This window comes from Thalassophryne amazonica, unplaced genomic scaffold (genome assembly GCF_902500255.1).
Source record: "Thalassophryne amazonica unplaced genomic scaffold, fThaAma1.1, whole genome shotgun sequence".
In the NCBI taxonomy this organism is placed as follows: domain Eukaryota; kingdom Metazoa; phylum Chordata; class Actinopteri; order Batrachoidiformes; family Batrachoididae; genus Thalassophryne; species Thalassophryne amazonica.
The window spans coordinates 1356786-1382103 of NW_022986231.1; the positions used below are offsets into that span (position 1 = coordinate 1356786).

At 45.8% G+C, this 25318-nt stretch overlaps 1 protein-coding gene across 1 annotated transcript in view; it reads left to right on the top strand.

The window, feature by feature from the left end:
- The first annotated feature begins 939 nt into the window (after nucleotides 1-939).
- LOC117505618 (NHL repeat-containing protein 3-like) overlaps nucleotides 940-25318 on the top strand; it is a 28451-nt gene continuing 4072 nt past the window's right edge. Inside the window, exons 1-2 of the mRNA XM_034165198.1 lie at nucleotides 940-1309; nucleotides 21507-21709. Coding sequence (XP_034021089.1) covers nucleotides 1060-1309; nucleotides 21507-21709 — 453 coding nt within the window. The 5' untranslated portion in view covers nucleotides 940-1059. The remainder of the gene's footprint in view (nucleotides 1310-21506; nucleotides 21710-25318) is intronic.

Sequence of the window (25318 nt, forward strand, 5' to 3'; positions counted from 1 at the left end):
ACAGGGCCGCAATTATGTATGGAAAGCGATACAAAAGGAACATAAAAAGCATAAAAAATACATTTTGGTAGCATAATGTTCATTTGCAGTTGTCATGTGGATTCTCTGTGTTGTTTAGACGCTTCACACAAGGACAAAAGTAACAATCCACACAAACAACTACGAGCCATTGAAAAAAGCAAACAGAAAAAAAACAAAAAAACAAAAAAACAAAAACAAAAACAAAGCCCAAGAGGTCTGTTCATATAATAAATTATACCAGAAATTGAAAACAGTCGAGGCTTGTTTGGCTTTTATATATTTCAATGAATTTCAAAATCCCAAAGTTTTTCTTGAAGAGGTTTGGACCCGAAAAATCCGCATCTATGAATAAATTGTTTGGCCATCAAAATTAGATTATTATATAATATTGTTTCTCTTTTTTTTGTCAGGCAAAACAACACCAGATTTAACATCATAAGATTCCAGTTTAGGTAAGAGTTTATGTTTTTCATTTAACCAGTTTTGGAGAAGATCCCAGAAGGATTTTTGTGTGGGTAAAGTGTAATAAATAAATAAATAAATAAATAAAGATGCTCTAATGTTTCGATATCAGAATCACAAAACTTTCAGTTTTTTTAATCAAAGTTAAATGTCTTTGTCAGAAATTCTTGACATCGTTTAAAATGGGTTTCTTTAGCTTTTGGTGAAATGGGAAGAGTGGGGCATCTTGATCTAATTTTTAACTTCTGCTCTTCAGGATAATCTTTTAATATTTTTTATTTTTATGGAAGGGATTTTTTGGTAAATACATCATACTCTTAAATTGCCACTTACATATAACACGCAAGTTATTTATAGTACTGTTAGTTAGTTTTTTGTTTGTTTTTTGCCCAACTATCAGCAAGCAAAAGTCAAAAAAAAAAAGTCCCCACTTCCGGTGTGTGACGTCACTGGGCAGCGGAGACGAAGGACCGAACTAAACGAGCGGAGTGGGCCGGGCCGCGGATGCAGAGCTTTACGGAGCCGTGAAATTTGTACCGAACCGAGTCGTCGTCAGGTTCTGTGGGGGTTAAAGGGATGCGCGCGCTGATGAGGAAGAGAAGCCATACGTGCGTGTTGGTCAGCACCACGGCTTCCGTGCTTGTGCTTGTCGTGGTTCTTTACGGAACCAGGAGCGGGTCGAGCTTCAGACACGACTACCAGCTTCTGGGGAGTCCCTTGTACAAACTGGACCTGGGCTGGCCCCGGAACCCCGAAGTCTTCAGCGGGAAGGTGTTCGCGGTGGCCGTGAACCAGTTCTCCGGTGTGGTGTTCGTGGCCCAGAGAGGTAAAGCAGCGGTGTTACCAATGACTGACCCACAGGGGGCGACAAATCTAAAGCGGCTTCGAAACCAGTCATTTGACTTCACTCTGCTCACTTTACACAGTAGACACCAGCAAAAAATAAAACAAGAGTAGACAAACAAACAACTGGGCGTAATTACCGTAAAACATAAACAGACTGCATATACATTAGTGATGGGAATTCCGGTGTCACCGACCGAACGGTCCCCCCCTAAAAATCAGTCCCCTGTACCTTCACTGCCCATGTGTCAGTTCGGAGCATCAGCAGCAATTCACTGATTATCGCTAGTGATGGCAATTTCGAAGCCTCATGAACCAATGAGCCACTGCAACACAACTGGCTGAAAATCGAGACACTGCCTCGACGCGTTTGATACAGTTTGAAGGGTGACATCTGCTGGATTGCTTTGAGAATTACCTTGAGCGAGTGCCCTGACAAATGTCTGCATTAATTCATGACTGATGTGGTTTGTTCTTGAAAAATAATAAAAATGTCATATGTGTTATTGTGTCTTTTTAATGTAATAAATAGTCCCTACAGATGCACACATAATGGTTCTGAAAGCCTTTATTGTAGACTATATGTAGATTTGTGTTATCATTCCTCAAACTATATTTGGATAAAATGTGACGGGAAAAGTGAGAAAGACGTGCTTCTGCAACTGGTGCTTATGTTGCTGTAATTAGTAAATTATACTCAACAAAAATATAAACGCAACACTTTTGGTTTTGCTCCCATTTTGTATGAGATGAACTCAAAGATCTAAAACTTTTTCCACATACACAATATCACCATTTCCCTCAAATATTGTTCACAAACCAGTCTAAATCTGTGATAGTGAGCACTTCTCCTTTGCTGAGATAATCCATCCCACCTCACAGGTGTGCCATATCAAGATGCTGATTAGACACCATGATTAGTGCACAGGTGTGCCTTAGACTGCCCACAATAAAAGGCCACTCTGAAAGGTGCAGTTTTGTTTTATTGGGGGGGGGGGGGATACCAGTCAGTATCTGGTGTGACCACCATTTGCCTCATGCAGTGCAACACATCTTCGCATAGAGTTGATCAGGTTGTCAATTGTGGCCTGTGGAATGTTGGTCCACTCCTCTTCAATGGCTGTGTGAAGTTGCGACGACGAACTGGAGTCAGGTCGAGACCCCGATGAGGACGAGGAGCATGCAGATGAGCTTCCCTGAGACGGTTTCTGACAGTTTGTGCAGAAATTCTTTGGTTATGCAAACCGATTGTTTCAGCAGCTATCCGAGTGGCTGGTCTCAGACGATCTTGGAGATGAACATGCTGGATGTGGAGGTCCTGGGCTGGTGTGGTTACACGTGTCTGCGGTTGTGAGGCTGGTTGGATGTACTGCCAAATTCTCTGAAACGCCTTTGGAGACGGCTTACGGTAGAGAAATGAACATTCAATACACGAGCAACAGCTCTGGTTGACATTCCTGCTGTCAGCATGCCAATTGCACACTCCCTCAAATCTTGTGACATCTGTGGCATTGTGCTGTGTGATAAAACTGCACCTTTCAGAGTGGCCTTTTATTGTGGGCAGTCTAAGGCACACCTGTGCACTAATCATGGTGTCTAATCAGCATCTTGATATGGTACACCTGTGAGGTGGGGTGGATTATCTCAGCAAAGGAGATGTGCTCACTATCACAGATTTAGACTGGTTTGTGAACAATATTTGAGGGAAATGGTGATATTGTGTATGTGGAAAAAGTTTTAGATCTTTGAGTTCATCTCATACAAAATGGGAGCAAAACCAAAAGTGTTGCGTTTATATTTTTGTTGAGTGTAGAATACAGGGGATAGGAGACGGTGATTGTGCAACTTTCAACAATTTTTATTCAAAAAAAGAATAATTTCAACAGTGCTGGACTTTAATCAGCTCCTCTTCTGCCTCACCACCTCTCCAGCTGTGGAGAAGACCCGCTCGCAAGGCACTGATGTTGCTGGTATTGACACATATTTTTTGCCATTCTCTGTAAATTGGGATAGACTGCGGCTCGTGTCGCCCAGTATTTGGGCTAGTCTTCTCCTCTGGAGGTAGGCATATGTTGGGTCAAACCTTTGTAGTAAAGCCCTGAAGGCTTTGATCTCCACTATTTTGAACGGTTGTGCATCTTGCACAACATAGTCCACCAGTGCCTCATCCAAACCAGCTTGTCTGCCTTTAATGAAAATACAGTCTGACATGCTGAGCTATTTTTGTTTATGAGTACGTTTTAATCTTAGATAAAGAATAAAATACAGGTTACATGGCCTGATTCCTGCTCCAGGAGCAGCAACTGAAACAGCAGCCATTGATGTCTCTGGATGTTTGGACATCAGGTGTCGCAGCATTGAAGACGTATTGTTACTGTATCTCAACTCTTGAGCACAAATCAAGCACTTGACCTTTTTGGGGCTTATTAGATCAAAGTGCTCCCAAGCAACTGATCGTGCTCTTTTTGGAACTGGCTCCTCCATGTCCCTTCCTTACCACTACTCACTCTCTCACACACACACACACGCGCACCTTTCACTTTAACAAAATCACAGCTCTTCAGTTGCTCAGCTCAGTCTGTGATCTACCTATAATATATAGTCTAACCTATAACCTATGTTGATGTACGAGGGTAGGCTGAAAAGTTCTAAGGCTCCCCATGAAGGAGTAATGCATTAACTGCATTATAGTGAGCCTTAGAACTTTTCGGCCTACCCTCGTACTGTGTGAATAAATGTTGCATATGAATGGATGTGTTGTGAAAGTGTTGTGACACGGACCCACAACAGGGGGCGTAAATGAACGGACAATGGATAAGCCAAAAGTAACAATTTAATGTTGTGAATCACACAATGACGTACCGACAATAACAATATAGTGACTGTGAATCATACACCAGGTGACGTGTCGGCAGGCTCGACGATAGAAGACGCCTGGCGAGAGAAGAGCCGGATCCACACAGCTTCCACTGCCAACGGAGCTGAAGAACACCGGAGCCGCCAAGCCCTGCGCCCCAGGTGGCCGCTGTCTTCAGCAGTCAGACCCGGTACTGCTGGCAGAGAACAGAGACAGTCCTGATGAGTGTGAGGTCGCACACTCAGAAATCCCACAGTCTGTATTCCGTAAGGAGGGAGCACCTCCACCTCCAATCACACACTCGTGCAGCTCCTGTCTAACCACTTATCTGGTTGGGGTGTGAAGCGAAGCCGTCGCTGATCACACCAAATGCCAATCCCACAGATAAGGACACACCACAGGAAAACGGCTGCAAAGAAGTTCAGATTATTACTGAATGTTTTGAGTCAGCAGAGAAAGTTACCTGATTGGTAGTTGATTTCTCGGCGAGGAGGTGGAGTCGCAGTCCGGCCTTTATGGAGATGGTGATGAGTTGGCTGAGTGACAGCTGGTGCTGATGAAGAGTGACAGCTGTCACTCCCAGTGGCTCCGGCGCCCTCTCGTGCTTGAAGCCCGCACTCCAAGCAGGGCGCCATCTGGTGGTGGTGGGCCAGCAGTACCTCCTCTTCAGCGGCCCACACAACAGGACCCCCCCCTCAACGGGCGCCTCCTGGCGCCCGACCAGGCTTGTCCGGGTGCCGCCGGTAGAAGTCGGCCAGGAGGGCCGGGTCCAGGATGAAGCTCCTCTTCACCCAGGAGCGTTCTTCGGGTCCATACCCCTCCCAGTCCACCAGATACTGGAACCCCCGGCCCTTTCGACGGACATCCAGGAGCCTGCACACGGTCCAGGCAGGCTCTCCATCTATGATCCAGGCAGGAGACGGCGCCGGTCCGGGGGTGCAGAGAGTCGACGTGTGGTAGGGTTTGATCCTTGAGGTATGGAACACTGGATGAATCCGCAGTGAAGCTGAAGCTACCAGCTTCACTGCGGCCGGACTGAGGACTTTGGTTATGGCAAAAGGTCCTATGTACCTGTCCTTGAGCTTCTGGGATTCCACCTGCAGGGGGATGTCCTTTGTGGATAGCCAAACCTCCTGCCCGGGCTGGTATGCAGGGGCCGGGGAAAGCCGGCGGTCTGCATGGGCCTTAGCCCTCGTCCGGGCTCTGAGCAGGGCAGAGCGGGCGGTACGCCACACCCAACGGCACTTCCTCAGATGGGCCTGGACCGAGGGCACCCCGACCTCTCCCTCCACTAGCGGAAACAATGGGGGCTGGTACCCCAAACACACCTCAAACGGGGAGAGGCCGGTGGCAGATGAAACTTGGCTATTATGAGCGTACTCGATCCAGGCCAGATGGTCACTCCAGGCCGTCGGGTGCGCGGAGGTCACGCAGCGGAGGGCCTGCTCCAGTTCCTGGTTCGTCCGCTCTGCCTGCCCGTTCGTCTGGGGGTGGTACCCAGACGAGAGACTGACGGTGGCCCCCAGTTCCCTGCAGAAACTCCTCCAGACCTGGGAGGAGAAATGAGGACCACGATCCGAGACAATGTCTGATGGAATCCCATGCAGATGCACGACGTGGTGGACCAGGAGGTCTGCAGTCTCCTGGGCCGTCGGGAGCTTCGGGAGGGCCACAAAGTGGGCCGCCTTGGAGAACCGGTCCACTATCGTTAAGATGGTGGTGTTGCCCTGGGACGGCGGGAGGCCCGTGACAAAGTCCAGGCCAATATGAGACCAGGGGCGACGAGGCACGGGCAGAGGCTGGAGGAGGCCTTGGGCCTTGTGGTGGTCGGCTTTGCCCCTGGCACAGGTGGTGCAGGCCTGGACATATTCCCGGACGTCGGCTTCCATAGACGCCCACCAGAAGCGCTGCCGGACCACTGCCACGGTCCTTCGTACCCCTGGATGACAGGAGAGCTTGGAACCGTGACAGAAGTCAAGGACCACAGCCCTGGCCTCTGGTGGGACATATAGCTTGTCCTTCGGACCTGTCCCCGGGTCCGGGCTCCGTGTCAGGGCCTCCCGGACGGTCTTCTCCACGTCCCAGGTAAGGGTGGCCACGACAGTGGACTCGGGGATGATGGTGTCAGGGGGGTCTGACGGCTCAGTCTTGACCTCCTCTTCATGCACCCGGGCCAGGGCGTCAGACTGTTGGTTCTTGTCCCGGGGCGGTAGGTGATCCGGAAGTCAAAACGTCCGAAGAACAGCGACCAGCGGGCTTGCCTGGGGTTCAGACACTTCGCGGTCCGGATGTACTCCAGGTTCCGATGGTCCATGAAAACCGTAAATGGTACCGATGCTCCCTCCAACAGGTGTCTCCACTCCTCAAGAGCCTCCTTCACCGCAAGAAGTTCCTGATTGCCGACGTCATAGTTCCGTTCAGCTGGGGTCAACCTGCGGGAAAAGTAGGCACATGGATGGAGAACCTTGTCGGACTCCCCGCTCTGGGACAGCACGGCTCCTATCCCTGAGTCAGAGGTATCCACTTCAACAACAAACTGGCGCTTGGGATCGGGCTGCACCAGAACCGGTACAGTCGAGAACCGGCGTTTCAACTCCCTAAACGCGGCTTCACACCGATCCGACCAGGTGAAGGGGACTTTTGTGGAGGTCAGGGCTGTCAGGGGGCTAACTACCTGACTGTAGCCCTTGATGAACCTCCGGTAGAAATTTGCAAAACCAAGGAACTGTTGTAGTTTCCTACGGTTCGTTGGTTGGGGCCAATCTCTCACTGCCGCAACCTTGGCCGGATCAGGGGCGACAGAGTTGGAGGAGATTATGAACCCCAGGAAAGACAAAGAAGTGCGGTGGAACTCACACTTCTCGCCCTTCACAAACAGCCGGTTCTCCAACAACCGCTGTAGGACCTGACGAACATGCTTGACATGGGTCTCAGGATCCGGAGAAAAGATGAGTATATCGTCTAGATATACGAAGACAAACCGATGCAGGGAGTCCCGCAAGACGTCATTAACCAATGCTTGGAACGTCGCGGGCGCATTGGTGAGGCCGAACGGCATGACCAGGTACTCAAAGTGACCTAACGGGGTGTTAAATGCCGTCTTCCACTCGTCTCCCTCCCGGATCCGAACCAGGTGATAAGCATTCCTAAGATCCAATTTCGTGAAAATTTGGGCTCCATGCAGGGGCGTGAACACTGAATCCAACAGAGGTAACGGGTATCGGTTGCGAACCGTGATCTCGTTCAGCCCTCTGTAATCAATGCATGGACGGAGTCCGCCGTCCTTCTTGCCCACAAAAAAGAAACCAGCACCCATCGGGGAGGTGGAGTTCCGGATCAACCCGGCAGCTAATGAGTCCCGGATGTAGGTCTCCATTGATTCGCGTTCCGGACGTGAGAGGTTGTACAGCCTGCTGGACGGGTACTCAGCGCCTGGTATCAAATCAATGGCACAATCGTACGGACGGTGCGGGGGCAGCGTGAGTGCCAGATCCTTGCTGAAGACGTCAGCAAGGTCATGGTACTCGGCTGGCACCGCCGCCAGATTGGGGGGGACTAAAACCTCCTCCTTAGCTGTCACACCGGGTGGAACCGAGGATCCTAAACACTCCCGGTGGCAGGTTTCGCTCCACTGAACCACAGCCCCAGACGGCCAATCAATCCGGGGATTGTGTTTTAACACCCATGGAAAACCCAAAATTACTCGGGAGGTAGAAGGTGTTACATAAAACACAATCTCCTCCCTGTGATTCCCAGACACCACCCATGTCACTGGCTGTGTCTGGTGTGTGATTAGTGGAAGAAGGGTGACATCTAGCGCCCGCACCGACAATGGTGACAGTAAGGCCACTAGAGGGAGCCCAACCTCCTTTGCCCATCTGCTATCCAGCAGATTCCCCTCCGACCCCGTGTCCACCAGTGCTGGGGCATGAAGGGTTAGATCCCCACTCAGGATCGTAACTGGGATTCGTGCAGATCGTCGGGATTTCCCCACGTGGGTGTTGTGACCCACCCTTAGCCCAGTCTCTAAGGACGAGTGCTGCTGTTTTGACCGTTTGGGGCATTCTCTCTGTGTGTGCTCGATAGAGCTGCAGAGAAAACACTCTCCACGGATCAGCCTCCTTTGTCTCTGATCTGATCGTTTTTTGGCCCTGCTCGTTTCCATAGCAACGTCAGCAGGGGGAGCTGTTGTCACGTGGAGAGCCCTGGCAGTGGAGCGTGGGGAAGTCGGCTTCCTTTCGGACCCGGGAGGAAGAGGGACGGCTTGTGCCTGACCACGCCCTTCGTCTCGCTCCCGTCGGTGTTCCGTTAATCGGTTGTCTAACCGTACAACCAGGTCGATAAGCCCATCTAAATCCCGCGGCTCGTCCTTCGCTACCAGGTGCTCCTTAAGGACCAGAGACAGTCCGTTTACAAAGGCGGCGCGGAGCGCAACAGCATTCCAGCCGGCTCGCGCTGCCGCGATGCGGAAGTCAACTGCATACTTCGCTGTGCTCCGACGCCCCTGCCGTATCGACAGCAGCACACTTGAAGCGGTCTCGCCTCTATGAGGGTGGTCGAACACCTGTCGGAACTCCCTCACAAACTCAGTATAAACCGTTAGGAGCCGTGAATTCTGCTCCCAAAGGGCCGTAGCCCAGGCGCGTGCCTCTCCTCGAAGCAAATTGATCACATAAGCCACCCGGCTGGCGTCTGCTGCGTACATGACGGGACTGTTGTGAAAGTGTAGGAACACGGACCCACAACAGGGGGCGCAAATGAACGGACAATGGAGGAAGTCAAATAACAACACTTTACTGTTGTGAAGAAGCACAACCAACACGGCGAATTACAATTGTAGACAAGTAGTCAATTCACAAAAAATATGTCACGTGGGCAGGCTCGAAGATAAGAGACGTCCGTCCAAAGCAGAACCGGAACCACATGATTTCCTCCGCCACCGAACCCCGGGAATACTGGAGCCGCCTAGTCCCGAACACCCAGGTGGCCACTGCCTCCGCTTGTCGGATCTGGTACTGCTGGCGAGGAACAAAAACAGTTAGATGTGGGTGCGTGTGCACCCAGCAACACGTATGGTGGGAAAACCACCTCCACCTCTCGTCGAAAAAAGAAACAGAATATCTGCTGTCCAACACACACAAGCAACAGATATTCCTGTCAGGAAGTCAACACAGTCAGCTGAGAACGTTACCTTCTTGGTAGAGCGATATCTCGGCAAAGAGGTGGAGATGTCGTCTTGCTGATATACCACTCAAGATCGGATGATTGGTGACAGCTGTCGTAGGTGACAAGTGACAGCTGTCACCCCGGCTTGAGGCGGCAACGCCCTCTGGTGCCTGGAGCCCGCACTCCAGGCAGGGTGCCCTCTGGTGGTGGTGGGCCAGCAGTACCTCCTCTTCAGCGGCCCACACAACAGGGACGCTGTGAAAAGACGAGCGAGCACTGCATCAAGAAGTCCCCGCACGTCTCCACACAGCCTCCGTACGGCTCCGGAGGGCTTATGTATGCTTCAGGGGAAGGTGGGGGGGTTCGTTGAACGACCAGCGGAATGTCTGTTTCTGGCACACGGTCAGCAGGAGGAGGTGCTGCAGCAGCGCCCTGAGCACGCGCTTCCACCTGGGCGGTGAGAGCCTCCATCCTACGATTGAGAACACTGCTCTGCTCGGTAACTAAGTCCAACCGAGCGGTAAAGGCGGATAAGATGTGCTGCAGCTCACCCAACACGCCTCCTGCTGGCGCCTGTGCACCTCGCTCTTCCATTGGCTGTTCAAGCGATGGTTGACGCCCCTCAGGATCCATGACGCTGGCCGAGAAATCCTGTTGTGAAATTGTCGTGACACGGACCCACAACAGGGGGCGTAAATGAACGGACAATGGATAAGCCAAAAGTAACAATTTAATGTTGTGAATCACACAACGGCGTACAGACAATAACAATATAGTGACTGTCAATCATACACCAGGTGACGTGTGGGCAGGCTGGACGATAGAAGACGCCTGGCGAGAGAAGAGCCGGATCCACACAGCTTCCACTGCCAACGGAGCTGAAGAACACCGGAGCCGCCAAGCCCTGCGCCCCAGGTGGCCGCTGTCTTCAGCAGTCAGACCCGGTACTGCTGGCAGAGAACAGAGACAGTCCTGATGAGTGTGAGGTCGCACACTCAGAAATCCCACAGTCTGTATTCAGTAAGGAGGGAGCACCTCCACCTCCAATCACACACTCGTGCAGCTCCTGTCTAACCACTTATCTGGTTGGGGTGTGAAGTGAAGCCGTCGCTGATCACACCAAACGCCAATCCCACAGATAAGGACACACCACAGGAAAACGGCTGCAAAGAAGTTCAGATTATTACTGAATGTTTTGAGTCAGCAGAGAAAGTTACCTGATTGGTAGTTGATTTCTCGGCGAGGAGGTGGAGTCGCAGTCCGGCCTTTATGGAGATGGTGATGAGTTGGCTGAGTGACAGCTGGTGCTGATGAAGAGTGACAGCTGTCACTCCCAGTGGCTCCGGCGCCCTCTCGTGCTTGAAGCCCGCACTCCAAGCAGGGCGCCATCTGGTGGTGGTGGGCCAGCAGTACCTCCTCTTCAGCGGCCCACACAACAGGATGCCTGTTGTTTGGTGTGTGTCTGTCTATGTTAGATCCTATGTGTATGTAGGTAACTATAGTAAATGTGTTATGTGTCGGACGCAGCTCGGAGAACCGACCAGCGTTTGAAGGACCCAGTATGAAATAAGCAGAGCACGGTACAAAGGCTAACTGAATTTAATACATAACAGTGATACAAAAAAATAACAAAAGAAAGTGCGGTCTGGCGTGGTGCGCTCCCAGCAGCGCTAACGGTCCGGAGCCAGAAGCCGTTCGGACCCAAGGACCCTGCCGACACCCCCCAGGTGGCCGCAACAAACCGAGTCTGTGAAAGAAGGAACCATTATGTGAGTCCACACTCTACACACAGAGAGAACACTTAAAGGTGTACAAACAGCAAACACTTCCTGGCTTGATTACTAATCAGCTTCCCAACCTGCAGGCATGGAACATCCAGTTCACAAAACTCCACTGCAGTGGAAGCCGATACATGACTAACATACAGCTCATTATAATAAAGGTGTGAGGGACACCACATTTACTGACTGTATAAATGTTAGTCACAAAATCTAACGTACCTCAGGAAGTGTGCTGACGAGCGTGAGACCTCACCCCCTCCTCTTTCACAGACCGTGCATCAAACCCTGGACGTTCTCTGCATCCACTGATGATGAGATGGCTCCCGAGACGACGATCTCACCCGTCTGGTCACAAGGTCGAGTCTCTGGCAAATACACACTGTATACTCCAGTCTTAAATGCCACCATGTTCCAATCCATATAGATGCACCTCAGCTGTGAGTCCTGACGAGCCGCAGGTGATCAGGGTGAGGTCCTGATAACCTCAGCAACACAGCCACTCAGTCCCAAATGCAAGCCACCTGGAAGGAAAAACAAAAGACAGAAACAAAAAGGCAGCCAGGCCCCCCAGCCATACAACAAAATGAACTCTAAACTAGACCTAAATATGAGGTCTAGTTATATATATATATATATATACATATAAATTAATGCTTTCCTTGGCTCCGATTCACGTGGTAATTGGCAATAACAGTGTCGCTAGCAATCTCCTCTCAAAAACCCACGGTTTGAGCTGCGATTCAGATCTCATTTAAATACTTGGCGGGTCGTATTGACACGCCCAGATTATTCAAATTTTCCGCGAAGCTCGACACGTGGTGTGACGTAACGAGGCCTAGCTCGCAGTGGTCACGTGATGGGGGCGTGCTCGAAACGCTGCTCACTGACACTTCTGGTTCAGAAAGCTCGATGCAGTGTCGAGCAGACTGACTCGAGCTTAACATCACTAATTATTGCCTCGTTTCTGCTTCAAACTGCACTCCAGTCATCATCTATCTCAGCGACAGATATCTGAAGCTTTTGTACAACAATCATTTCCACATAAATTTACCATTATTTCATCGATTCACTGATCAGAGCACGCAGCAGCTGCTGTGGCATCTATGTCATTTCAGAGCGTCAATAATGACTTGCTAATTATCGCCTCCTGTCTGCTTAAAATGGCCTTTAGTCCGTGGGCTAGGGTGGGTTACCGTGCACCCCCCCAGGACTCATCACCATTGGTGTTTTTTGATGCTCTAGGGTATATAAAAGAAGACTAAAGATGTTAACTGAAAATTTTGGGATGCAACCACCCTTCTGATAGAAATTCTAGAGTAACCCTCAAGAGATTACCCAAAAATGTAAAAAGTATGTTTTTTTAAACCTAACATTGTAGCTTCCTCATACCTTTATTGTTAATAGCAGGAAAAAAAATGTTGATTTGCCTCTATGTGGACACCTTTTGGATGTACAAAACAACAAACTAAATTAAAAAATCTCATCTACTTAAGACACAGTAGCTGTTTTACAAAATACTGTCTATTCGTTAACATATAGTTGCAGTTTTGACAAAAATATAACCCAAAAGTTTTTTTGGCAGCTACTTGTACCTACAGTTTGGGATTTTATTGACTTTAGGTCTTGAGTACAATGTCTTGGGAAAAATTTAAGCCATCAATGACTTTCCTGTGATGTATTTTGACACATTTACAGCCAATATGCAAACCACACCCCCATTCTGGTTTTTACAGTAAACTATTATCATATCACAAATAAGCCTATTTAGGTGAATTCTGGTATAAACTTTTTATTACTGCTGTTCTGATCACTTTATAAATGACAAAACCATTGAAATGAAAAGCATTTATCAACAAATTAAATATGGCTGCCATGTAAATACACATTATTTATTATATTGACAATAGCTTTTAGTAGACAGAGGTTCTGTGTAAGCAATATCAGATGTTTTACATCCTGACAATAGAGCATTGTGTTTGGATCTCTTACTCTAACACTATGCTGTCCACAATTAAAGTGAATACAGCTGCATAAAAGGTTACTGAACAAAATGCTATGGTAACTATAAAAAATAGAACATAATTATTATATAGTAGTTACACATATGAATAAAAGCATGACTTGGGCAAAACTACATTAATCATAAAGATCTTCTTCAAAGTCATCATATGCCTCTTCTTGTGCCTGGTCAGTATCGTCATCAGAGTCACTAGTGTTTTCATCAATATAAATGTCTACAAGACTTTTTGGCAGTATTTCCTCATCGGTCCTCAGAGGCTCCAAATGCCCATCTTTCATCTCCCAGCCGTTTGTTTCAGAAGGGGTTGGTAATTCAGGCAATGAAATGTGTGACTTTTTCCAAATGCCAACTTGGTAGTTTACCCTCTTTACATGCTGCCACAGGCTACTTTGGTAGGGAGGAAGTGAGCCTCTGTGGACTGATGAGGAAATACTGCCAAAAAGTCTTCTAGACATTTATATTGATGAAAACACTAGTGACTCTGATGAAGATATTGACCAGGCACATAAAGAGGCATATGATGACTTGATGATTAATGTAGTTTTGCCCAAGTCATGCTTTTATTCATATGTGTAACTACTGTATAATAATTATGTTCTATTTTTTATAGTTACCATAGCATTTTGTTCAGTAACCTTTTATGCAGCTGTATTCACTTTAATTGTGGGCAGCATAGTGTTTAGAGAAGAGATCCAAACACAATGCTCTATTGTCAGCAGTGTTGCCACAGTTACTTTGAAAAAGTAATCCAATTACTGATTACTGATTACTCCTTGAAAAAGTAACTTAGTTACTTTACTGATTACTCAATTGGAAAAGTAACTAAGTTAGATTACTAGTTACTTTTTTAGTTACTTTTCCCAGCTGCCGACAACAACCCTCTGCCACCTCAACATGACATTGATACCTGTTTTGCCAAAACTCACTTTATAGTCACCCTTTCTTGACTTCAATGAAAATAAATACTTGTTTTATAAAAAGTAAAATAAAGACGTCTTTCTTGACCTCATATTTAACTGTTGACAGCACTGTAACAGTAAAACTTGCCATTTCTAACCTACATTGTTTATAAATGTAACTGTTGAATTCTTTCTAACATTTTTCTAACATTTAAATTCTCTCGAAACATTTTACTTGTCCAAATTATTATTATAAGTAGTATTAGTAGTTGTAGTAAACAAAAAAGGCTTCAAAACTGGACCTTTAATCTAGGGGTGTTGTGGGGGGGGGGGGCACATCCTTGCCCCACGCCCCCATTCAATCTGGATTCGCCCCTGCTTTGGCGTCTGGGCACAAAGAATGGATAACATTTATTTATGCAGAAAACATGACCAGATTTACAGGTAAGAAAGTTTTATTGCGTTTTCACATCATGTGGTCCTCAGAAAGAGAGTTTATGTGCATTTGAGTGGAAAATAGTGTTAGTTGTTGACGTGTCGCGGAGGATCAGCTGTTCTTAGCAGCAGATACGGAGCGGCTCAGCTCAGAATTCTAAATAAAGGAGAAAAAAAAGCATAAAAATGTCTTTGTAAATCTCAGTGCAGGTGTGCTGTTATCACAGTGCTTTAAGAGGTGAGGACGAGTTGTAGCTGCTGTAGAAAACCGCGGATGAAAAGCTCACAGCTCGTTTAAAGTGAGCAGTTCAGTCGAGCCCCGACCTCCTTCCCACGGAACAAGTTTAATGCTGCTATCGACCCACAATGCAAAAATAATAGTAACGCACAGTGACTTGGAGAAGTAACTTTAATCTGATTACTGATTTGGAAAGATTAACGCGTTAGATTACTCGTTACTAAAAAAAGTGGTCAGATTAGAGTAACGCGTTACCGGCATCACTGATTGTCAGGATGTAAACCTTCTGATATTGCTTACACGGAATCTCTGTCTATTAAAAGCAGCCATATTTAATTTGTTGATACGAGGTCTGCCCAAAAAGTATTGGACCTTTTAATTTTTTGCAAAAACCATATGGATTTGAATCACGTGTGATTGCATCAGCCAAGCTTGAACCTTTGTGCGCATGCGTGAGTTTTTTCATGCCTGTCGGTTGCATCATTTGCCTGTGAGCAGGCTTTGTGTGAGCAGTGGTCCAGCCCTCTCATCGGAATTTTATTGCGAATAAATGCCTGAACAATTTGGAGCTTTGCTGCATCAAATTTTTCCAGAAACTGTGAGAGACCTCCAGGTGGACACCATTCGGAAAATTTAGATGGCTGTCAGCGACGATTTTATGGGGATTACACAGATTAAGGAGTGCTCCAGCCGGTTTAAAGGCCGCCCACAGCGTCGGAGAGCTCAAACCCCGCTCAAACAACCAGATCATTTCCAACGTGAAGGCTTTGTTGATCCGGGACGTCGTCTAACTTTCACAAAAAAGGCAGAAGGTGTGGACATCAGCACTTTTTCGGCACATTTCACTGTTACAGGAGTTTTTTTAATGGAAAGAGAAGCGGAGGATTGTGCCACCGTGCCGCTCATGGCGCGGGACAAAACCACCTCCGTGTTGGTCTCACAGGACGGCTTTCAGGTGGCTTTCAGACGGCGTCTGGTTGCTTTTCAGTCGTGTGAGTATCCAAGAAATTGTGCATGAGCTGGACATGCCCCAACATGTCCTGTCACGGCGGTGCTTTGCGAAGCGCGGAATTCTTCCGCACGTCTGTCTCAATGTGCCGAAAAAGTGCTGATGTCCACGTCTTCCGCAATTCCTGTGCTAGTCAGACGACATACCGGATCAAGACAGCGTCCAGTTTAGAAATGAACGGCACATTCCACTGTTACAGGAGTTTTTGTCATGGAAAGAGGAGCGGACGAACTCCGCGCGTTGCGGCGGAGCCGCATGGTGCAAAGCAACGCCGTGATGAAGCCTCACAGGACATGTTGGGGCATGTCCAGCTCATGCACAATTTCTCGGATACTCACACGACTGAAAAGCAACCGGAAGCCGTCTGAGCCACCTGAAAGCCGTCCTGTGAGACCAACACGGAGGTGGTTTTGTCCTGCGCCATGAGCGGCATGGTGGCGCAATCCTCTGCTTCTCTTTCCATGAAAAAAACTCCTGTAACAGTAGAATGTGCCAAAAAAGTGCTGATGTCCACGCCTTCTGCCTTTTTTGTGAAAGTTAGACGACGTCCCGGATCAACAAAACCTTCACGTTGGAAATGATCTGGTTGTTTGAGTCTGTCGATCGGCGCTCGGAGCGCGCCGTGCTCTCAGACGCTGTGGGCGGTCTTTAAACCGGCTGGAGCACTCCTTAATCTGTGTAATCCCATAAAATCATCGCTGAAAGCCATCTAAATTTTCCGAATGGTGTCCACCTGGAGGTCTCTCACAGTTTCTGGAAAAATTTGATGCAGCAAAGCTCCAAATCGTTCAGACATTTATTTGCAATAAAAATCCGACGAGAGGGGTGGACCACTGCTCACACAAAGCCTGCTCACAGGCGAATGACGCAACTGACAGGCGTGAAAAAACTCACGCATGTGGACGAAGGTTCAAGCTTGGCTGATGCAATCACACGTGATTCAAATCCATGTGGTTTTTGCAAAAAATAAAAAGGTACGATACTTTTTGGACAGACCTCGTAAATGCTTTTCATTTGAATGGTTTTGTCATTTATAAAGTGATCAGAACAGCAGTAATAAAACGTTTATACCAGAATTCACCTAAATAGGCTTATTTGTGATATGATAATAGTTTACTGTAAAAACCAGAATGGGGGTGTGGTTTGCATATTGGCTGTAAATGTGTCAAAATACATCACAGGAAAGTCATTGATGGCTTAAATGTTTTCCCAAGACATTGTGGTCAAGACCTAAAGTCAATAAAATCCCAAATTGTAGGTACAAGTAGCTGCCAAAAAACGTTTGGGTTATATTTTTTGTCAAAACTGCAACTATAAGTTAACGAATAGACAGTATTTTGTAAAACAGCTACTGTGTCTTAAGTAGATGAGATTTTTAAATTTAGTTTGTTGTTTTGTACATCCAAAAGGTGTCCACATAGAGGCAAATCAACTTTTTTTCCTGCTGTTAACAAAAAAGGTATGAGGAAGCTACAATATTAGGTTTAAAAAACACACATTTTTGCATTTTTGGGTAATCTCTTGAGGGTTACTCTAGAATTTCTATCAGAAGGGTGGTTGCATCCCAAAATTTCACTGTTAATGTCTTTAGTCTTCTTTTATATACCCTAGAGCATCAGAAAACACCAATGGCGATGAGTCCTGGGGGGGTGCAAGGTAACCCACCCTAGCCCACGGACTACTTGTTTCTTCTTAAAACTGACTTTAGAATGATTTAAGAGGTTTTACTTTGTCATCTGATGGTTAATAGTCACATTAATCCCTTTGATTGCTTTGAGTGTAGAGAGTCAGACTCAGACGTGTTGCTGTGGTCCAGGTGTAGCGACACCGTTGTCGCCGACCGAACGGTTTCCCCCTAAAAATCGGTCCCCTCTACCTTCACTGCGCATGTGTCATTTCAGAGCATCAGAAGAAATTCACTGATTATTGGCTCGTTTCTGGACTCAAGTCATTATCTATCTCAGCAACAGATATCAGATGTTTTTGTACAACAATCATTTCCACATAAATTCAGCATTATTTCATAATAATAGATGGGGGGTGGGGGGGGGGGGGGTTGCGACCAGAGTGCCACAGCAACATGTCTGAGTCTGAAGTGTTGCTGCGCCTATGTCATTTCAGAGTGTCAGCAGGGATTCACAGATTATCGCCTCGTTTCTGCTTAAAACTGACTTGAGAATGATTTAAGAGGTTTTACTTTATCATCTGATGGTTAATAGTCACATTACTTGTATTCCCTTTGATCGCTTTGAGTGTAGCAAATCAGACTCAGAGAGTCAGATTCTAACACCTCATCTCTAACATCTCAAAGCAAAATATTGTCGTTGGATGACGGGATGCTCATCTCAATGGGGAGATGCGCATGTGCAGTGGTGTGGTAAAGAGAGGTAGCTCAACTCGATGGGTGAGGTGTTATAGTCCAGGGTAGAGAGAGATGCGCAGTAGAGGTGGGCGGATCGATCCTAATATAGATAATATTGATACCAATGCTGGTATTGATATTGAACAATCCTTATGTAAAAAGATCGATACTCAAGCTTTTTTTCCTCTCCCGCACGCACTGACTGCTGCGCACGCAGATTCATCAAAGTCTGCTGTCTGTAAGAGTAGTGCTGCGCTGTGTCACACAACATGGAACAGCACACCCTTGTATTGTGGTTTGTCAGTCCTCTGCCTCAGGAGATTTTGTTTTGTGTTGAGTGATATTTTTTTTTAACAAAAATGTTGATTGTGATAATAAAGTATTTTGTTGTCACATCCAATGTTTGGCAAAATTCTATCCTAGGTCTTTTGGATCCTTTGGATCTATGAAGCTTAAATATGAAAAAGTATCGGTATCGGCGATACTGGACCTGTATTTACTTGGTATCGGATAATTCCCGGTATCGCCCACCTCTAATGCACAGCTGCGTAGTGAAGCTCATCCCGACGGGACATCGGCTCCCAGGCAGGAGCCGGCTCTGATCGTTCACTTCGAAGAGCCTGGGTCTAAGAGCCGTTTCATTTGCGAATGATGCATCACTACCAAACATGGAGCACAGATAACAATATACAATATACAGTTCATCCAGAAAGCATTCACAGCGCTTCACTTTTAGTTCAAGTTTTACTGTCATTGTTTCAGTACTCAGCCACAAGGTGACTGCAGTAGTACACAAAATAGAGTGGCTGTCTAGCAGCCATTGCATAACATTCTGAATGCAACACGCTTTGCACTTGTAGGCGAAAATAAAGAGATTTTATTTCAGTTTTTACTTCATGCAAAACATTCTAGTCTCATCTTTTGTCATCTTGGTCAGCATTTTAGAACAGTGACATCAATTCGTCATAGTCATGAAAAAAAAAAGATTGTTGAATATACTTTGTCTTGTCTCCTCTGATGAAATTAATGCTACTATGGGCTGTTTTTTACATGACTGTAAAACATCTTCGGGCTATTTTACACTATTGCAAATGAACACAGACGTTGGATATTCAAAATCTAGATATTCATCTATATTTGTTTTGACTGAGATCTGAAGAGAGGTGGTAGTGGTGGAGGAGATTTTTCAGAAAATGCCAGGAAATATTGCTTATTGCCATGGAATTTGTGTTGAGCACTCAATGATTGCTCCTGTTGTGCACGAGCTGCAGCATTAATTAAAACCCCTGTAACATTGTGGTCTGGTTTGAATAACAAGCTGCTCATTCGTAGTTTCCAGAGCAGAGTATCTGTAACTTCAGATATCTCTACATTTCTTTTCAATATGCCATTAACTTCATAATAAATGCCTACAGTTAACATTATGACTAATTCCAGTTTGAGATCCACAATGTCATTTTGATGAGCTGAAATCTAATTTACACTCAACAAAAATATAAACGCAACACTTTTGGTTTTGCTCCCATTTTGTATGAGATGAACTCAAAGATCTAAAACTTTTTCCACATACACAATATCACCATTTCCCTCAAATATTGTTCACAAACCAGTCTAAATCTGTGATAGTGAGCACTTCTCCTTTGCTGAGATAATCCATCCCACCTCACAGGTGTGCCATATCAAGATGCTGATTAGACACCATGATTAGTGCACAGGTGTGCCTTAGACTGCCCACAATAAAAGGCCACTCTGAAAGGTGCAGTTTTGTTTTATTGGGGGGGGGATACCAGTCAGTATCTGGTGTGACCACCATTTGCCTCATGCAGTGCCACACATCTTCGCATAGAGTTGATCAGGTTGTCAATTGTGGCCTGTGGAATGTTGATCCACTCCTCTTCAATGGCTGTGCGAAGTTGCTGGATATTGCCAGGAACTGGTACACGCTGTCGTATACGCCGGTCCAGAGCATCCCAAACATGTTCAATGGGTGACATGTCCGGTGAGTATGCCGGCTATGCAAGAACTGGGACATTTTCAGCTTCCAAGAATTGTGTACAGATCCTTGCAACATGGGGCCATGCATTATCCTGCTGCAACATGAGGTGATGTTCTTGGATGTTGGCACAACAATGGGCCTCAGGATTTCGTCACGGTATCTCTGTGCATTCAAAATGCCATCAATAAAATGCACCTGTGTTCTTCGTCCATAACAGACGCCTGCCCATACCATAACCCCACCGCCACCATGGGCCACTCGATCCACAACATTGACATCAGAAAACCACTCATCCACATGACGCCACACACGCTGTCTGCCATCTGCCCTGAACAGTGTGAACCGGGATTCATCCGTGAAGAGAACACCTCTCCAACATGCCAAACGCCAGCGAATGTGAGCATTTGCCCACTCAAGTCGGTTACGACGACGAACTGGAGTCAGGTCGAGACCCCGATGAGGACGACGAGCATGCAGATGAGCTTCCCTGAGACGGTTTCTGACAGTTTGTGCAGAAATTCTTTGGTTATGCAAACCGATTGTTTCAGCAGCTGTCCGAGTGGCTGGTCTCAGACGATCTTGGAGGTGAACATGCTGGATGTGGAGGTCCTGGGCTGGTGTGGTTACACGTGGTCTGCGGTTGTGAGGCTGGTTGGATGTACTGCCAAATTCTCTGAAACACCTTTGGAGACGGCTTATGGTAGAGAAATGAACATTCAATACACGAGCAACAGCTCTGGTTGACATTCCTGCTGTCAGCATGCCAAGTGCACGCTCCCTCAAATCTTGCGACATCTGTGGCATTGTGCTGTGTGATAAAACTGCACCTTTCAGAGTGGCCTTTTATTGTGGACAGTCTAAGGCACACCTGTGCACTAATCATGGTGTCTAATCAGCATCTTGATATGGCACACCTGTGAGGTGGGATGGATTATCTCAGCAATGGATAACTGCACACTATCACAGATGTAGACTGGTTTGTGAACAATATTTGAGGGAAATGGTGATATTGTGTATGTGGAAAAAGTTTTAGATCTTTGAGTTCATCTCATACAAAATGGGAGCAAAACCAAAAGTGTTGCGTTTATATTTTTGTTGAGTGTAATATATTTAAAATTATAGTGTCAGTATTTGGAATTAAGGGCAGTTAAAGCTATCTTGAACTATAGATCTAACTGTTGGCACTTTCTTGCGTCTGTCTACTTGTCTTTCTGTCTGTTGTCTGTCTCACAGGCCCTTAAGATTCCTCTTTCCTGTTCCACTTGCAGATTTGTCTCCATGTTTTCTGATCCTGTTTGATATCTGCTGAAGTCTATCTGTGGATGTTGATCTCTGTTCTCACTTTGTTGCTGTGTTGTTGTAATTGTGTATTTGGATCAGAGTTGTGAACCAGTGTATTCCTCTTGTCTCTTGTCAGGTGACAATGTCCCGAAAGTCCTGGTGTTCACTGCAGATGGAGATTTCCTTATGTCCTGGAACACGACCACATTGGAGATGCCTCATGGGATGTTTTTAGCAGATGCTGCTTCCTCAAATCCGACCATCTGGATCACAGATATGGGAAATGGGCCGTATGGACACTGCATCAAACAGTACTCTCCTTCTGGGAAGCTTCTGCAGGTGAGACTTTGTGTAGGATTTGATGATTACATTATCAATGTTAATGGCGATTCCTACTTAAAGCCCCTGTCACACCATGACTGATCAAGGAAATGTATGAGGAGCTGATGCTATCAGTTTGTTTTTTACAGACAACTCATTTTCCCGTCAGCTAATGTCCACTGAATCCATCAAAAAGTTTTGAGGCATGCTCAAAACTTTGAGGAACAATCAGGCGGAGAGCTTTCCCGCTGCCTGCACCTTTATCATTTTGTCCTCTACTAAGACACTCATAAGTTTAAAATCCTGCGACTGCCCGATGGTGCCTATTCCAGGTCAGACAGGACATTCTCACAGTGGAAAAAAATGATGTTATGACTTCAGACAATGAGAAACTTCATTCAAAACCCCCAGTGCATAGTATGTATCTTTAAACTGGGAAAATCCTTTTTCTTCTAAATGCAGCTCTCTGTGCTGCTGTGGAAATGCAGTGTCATCTGTCCATCAGAGCCAAAAATCCAAGGAAGAGCAACAAATTTTTCAATGGACAAAATATTTAAATACGTAATTAATCCTTTTGTTCTATCAGTCTTGGTGTGACACAGCCTTTAGGTAACGAAGTGTTCAAGGCAATGTGTCTCATTGACAAAGATAAGCTTTTGGCATTTATATGCTGTATAGACAACGTGTATAGTGTGTAAAGGCGCCCTGACACAAGCATGTTTTTGATTCACGCAACAGCATGTCCTGTGTCCTGACGATCCCACCTGCTGTGTTCACAGCTGGACGCCGTTCTTTGTTCTACCGGCTGCCATGCGCTCAGCGCATGGCAGCATAGAAAATAATTATTTGGTGGCCGATTAATCGTTATTTTTTCTGCAAATTGGCCATTGAAAACGGCTCTAATCACTTCCTGAATCACAGAGGAGGCTGCAGCCGAAGCCGTTCGCACGCGCCTAACAAGCTGCAGAAAGCACTTTGAGACGTCTAAAAAGGTAATTATTTGACATGTTTACATTGTCACGGCTTCATGAAACAGTTGCGTGTTTTTTCCTTCTTGTGTGCAGCTGTTACAGTATTTATTTTTATGTTTATAACAGATTTAACTTCTTGTTATAATCATTCATACGAGCTGCGCTCTGATGCGATCCGCTGATGTCACCATTCGCTCTGTTTACTTCTTGTTTACTCCACTTGACGAGCTGCACGTTGTGTTGCAGATTAGATCGGAGATTAGATTTTTTGAACATTTCAAAATTCTCTGTGCACAATAGCACGTAGCGGCGCCCCTCTGGCATCCTGTCTGCACCAGTTAAAGATGAGTTTACTCTCCAGCATGACACATCACGACACAGGTCGTGCTGTTGCGTGAATCAAAAACATGCTCATGTCAGGGCACCTTTACATACAACCCCTGGCAAAAATTATGGAATCACCGGCCTCGGAGGATGTTCATTCAGTTGTTTAATTTTGTAGAAAAAAAGCAGATCACAGACATGACACAAAACTAAAGTCATTTCAAATGGCAACTTTCTGGCTTTAAGAAACACTATAAGAAATCAGGAAAAAAAATTGTGGCAGCCAGTAACGGTTACTTTTTTAGACCAAGCAGAGGGAAAAAAATATGGAATCACTCAATTCTGAGGAATAAATTATGGAATCATAAAAAACAAAAGAACGCTCCAACACATCACTAGTATTTTGTTGCACCACCTCTGGGTTTTATAACAGCTTGCAGTCTCTGAGGCATGGACTTAATGAGTGACAAACAGTACTCTTCATCAATGTGGCTCCAACTTTCTCTGATTGCTGTTGCCAGATCAGCTTTGGAGGTTGGAGCCTTGTCATGGACCATTTTCTTCAACTTCCAAAGATTTTCAATTGGATTAAGATCCGGACTATTTGCAGGCCATGACATTGACCCTATGTGTCTTTTTGCAAGGAATGTTTTCACAGTTTTTGCTCTATGGCAAGATGCATTATCATCTTGAAAAATGATTTCATCATCTCCAAACATCCTTTCAATTGATTGGATAAGAAAAGTGTCCAAAATATCAACGTAAACTTGTGCATTTATTGATGATGTAATGACAGCCATCTCCCCAGTGCCTTTACCTGACATGCAGCCTCATATCATCAATGACTTTGGAAATTTACATGTTCTCTTCAGGCAGTCATCTTTATAAATCTCATTGGAACAGCACCAAACAAAAGTTCCAGCATCATCACCTTGCCCAATGCAGATTCGAGATTCATCACTGAATATGACTTTCATCCAGTCATCCACAGTCCACGATTACTTTTCCTTAGCCCATTGTAACCTTGTTTTTTTCTGTTTAGGTGTTAATGATGGCTTTCGTTTAGCTTTTCTGTATGTAAATCTCATTTCCTTTAGGCGGTTTCTTACAGTTCGGTCACAGACGTTGACTCCAGTTTCCTCCCATTCGTTCCTCATTTGTTTTGTTGTGCATTTTCGATTTTTGAGACATATTGTTTTAAGTTTTCTGTCTTGACGCTTTGATGTCTTCCTTGGTCTACCAGTATGTTTGCCTTTAACAGTCTTCCCATGTTGTTTGTATTTGGTCCAGAGTTTAGACACAGCTGACTGTGAACAACCAACATCTTTTGCAACATTGCATGATGATTTACCCCCTTTTAAGAGTTTGATAATCCTCTCCTTTGTTTCAATTGACATCTCTCGTGTTGGAGCCATGATTCATGTCAGTCCACTTGGTGCAACAGCTCTCCAAGGTGTGATCACTCCTTTTTAGATGCAGACTAATGAGCAGATCTGATTTGATGCAGGTGTTAGTTTTGGGGATGAAAATTTACAGGGTAATTCCATAATTTATTCCTCAGAATTGAGTGATTCCATATTTTTTTCCCTCTGCTTTGTCTAAAAAGTAACCTTTACTGACTGCCACAATTATTTTTCCTGATTTCTTATAGTGTTTCTTAAAGCCAGAAAGTTGCCATTTGAAATGACTTTAGTTTTTTGTCATGTCTGTGATCTGCTTTTTTTCTACAAAATTAAACAACTGAATGAACATCCTCAGAGGCCGGTGTTTCCATAATTATTGCCAGGGGTTGTAGTTGAAATAAATGTGAGAACATCTGCACTTTTTAGCAGCATGAAAAGGGACTGAAAGTGAAGTTGCATCATCCTCGAAAGCTGAGTAAATTAACATAAAAGTTTATGTAACTCAAGGTTTTAGTTGTGTTGACACTTACAGCAGGATAATAAAATAACGACTCAGTGTGAAACGATGGGCAAAACTTTACTGCACTGACCTCACCATCAAGTAACAAACAGACATGTGTCCTGTCCTGATCTTTCACTGCTAGGACGCTGATCCGCGGGCAACCACAAGTTCTAGATGTGGTCGTTTATACTAGTGCCCTGCGCGGGACTAATTTTTCCGTCCTGCTCCTGCTGAATTTCATACCATTACCGCCTGCACCTGCAATGTGTGTGTTACACTCCCGCCTGTTCTTGCAATGTGTCTGTCCAGTCCCGCCTGCACCCGCGAAACGCTGAGAATTTATGCGCATACAATAAGAGATGCATACATTTTGTGTCTCCTCCCATCTCACAGGAGAAAACATGTCATTTAGGCTATTATTAAAGAG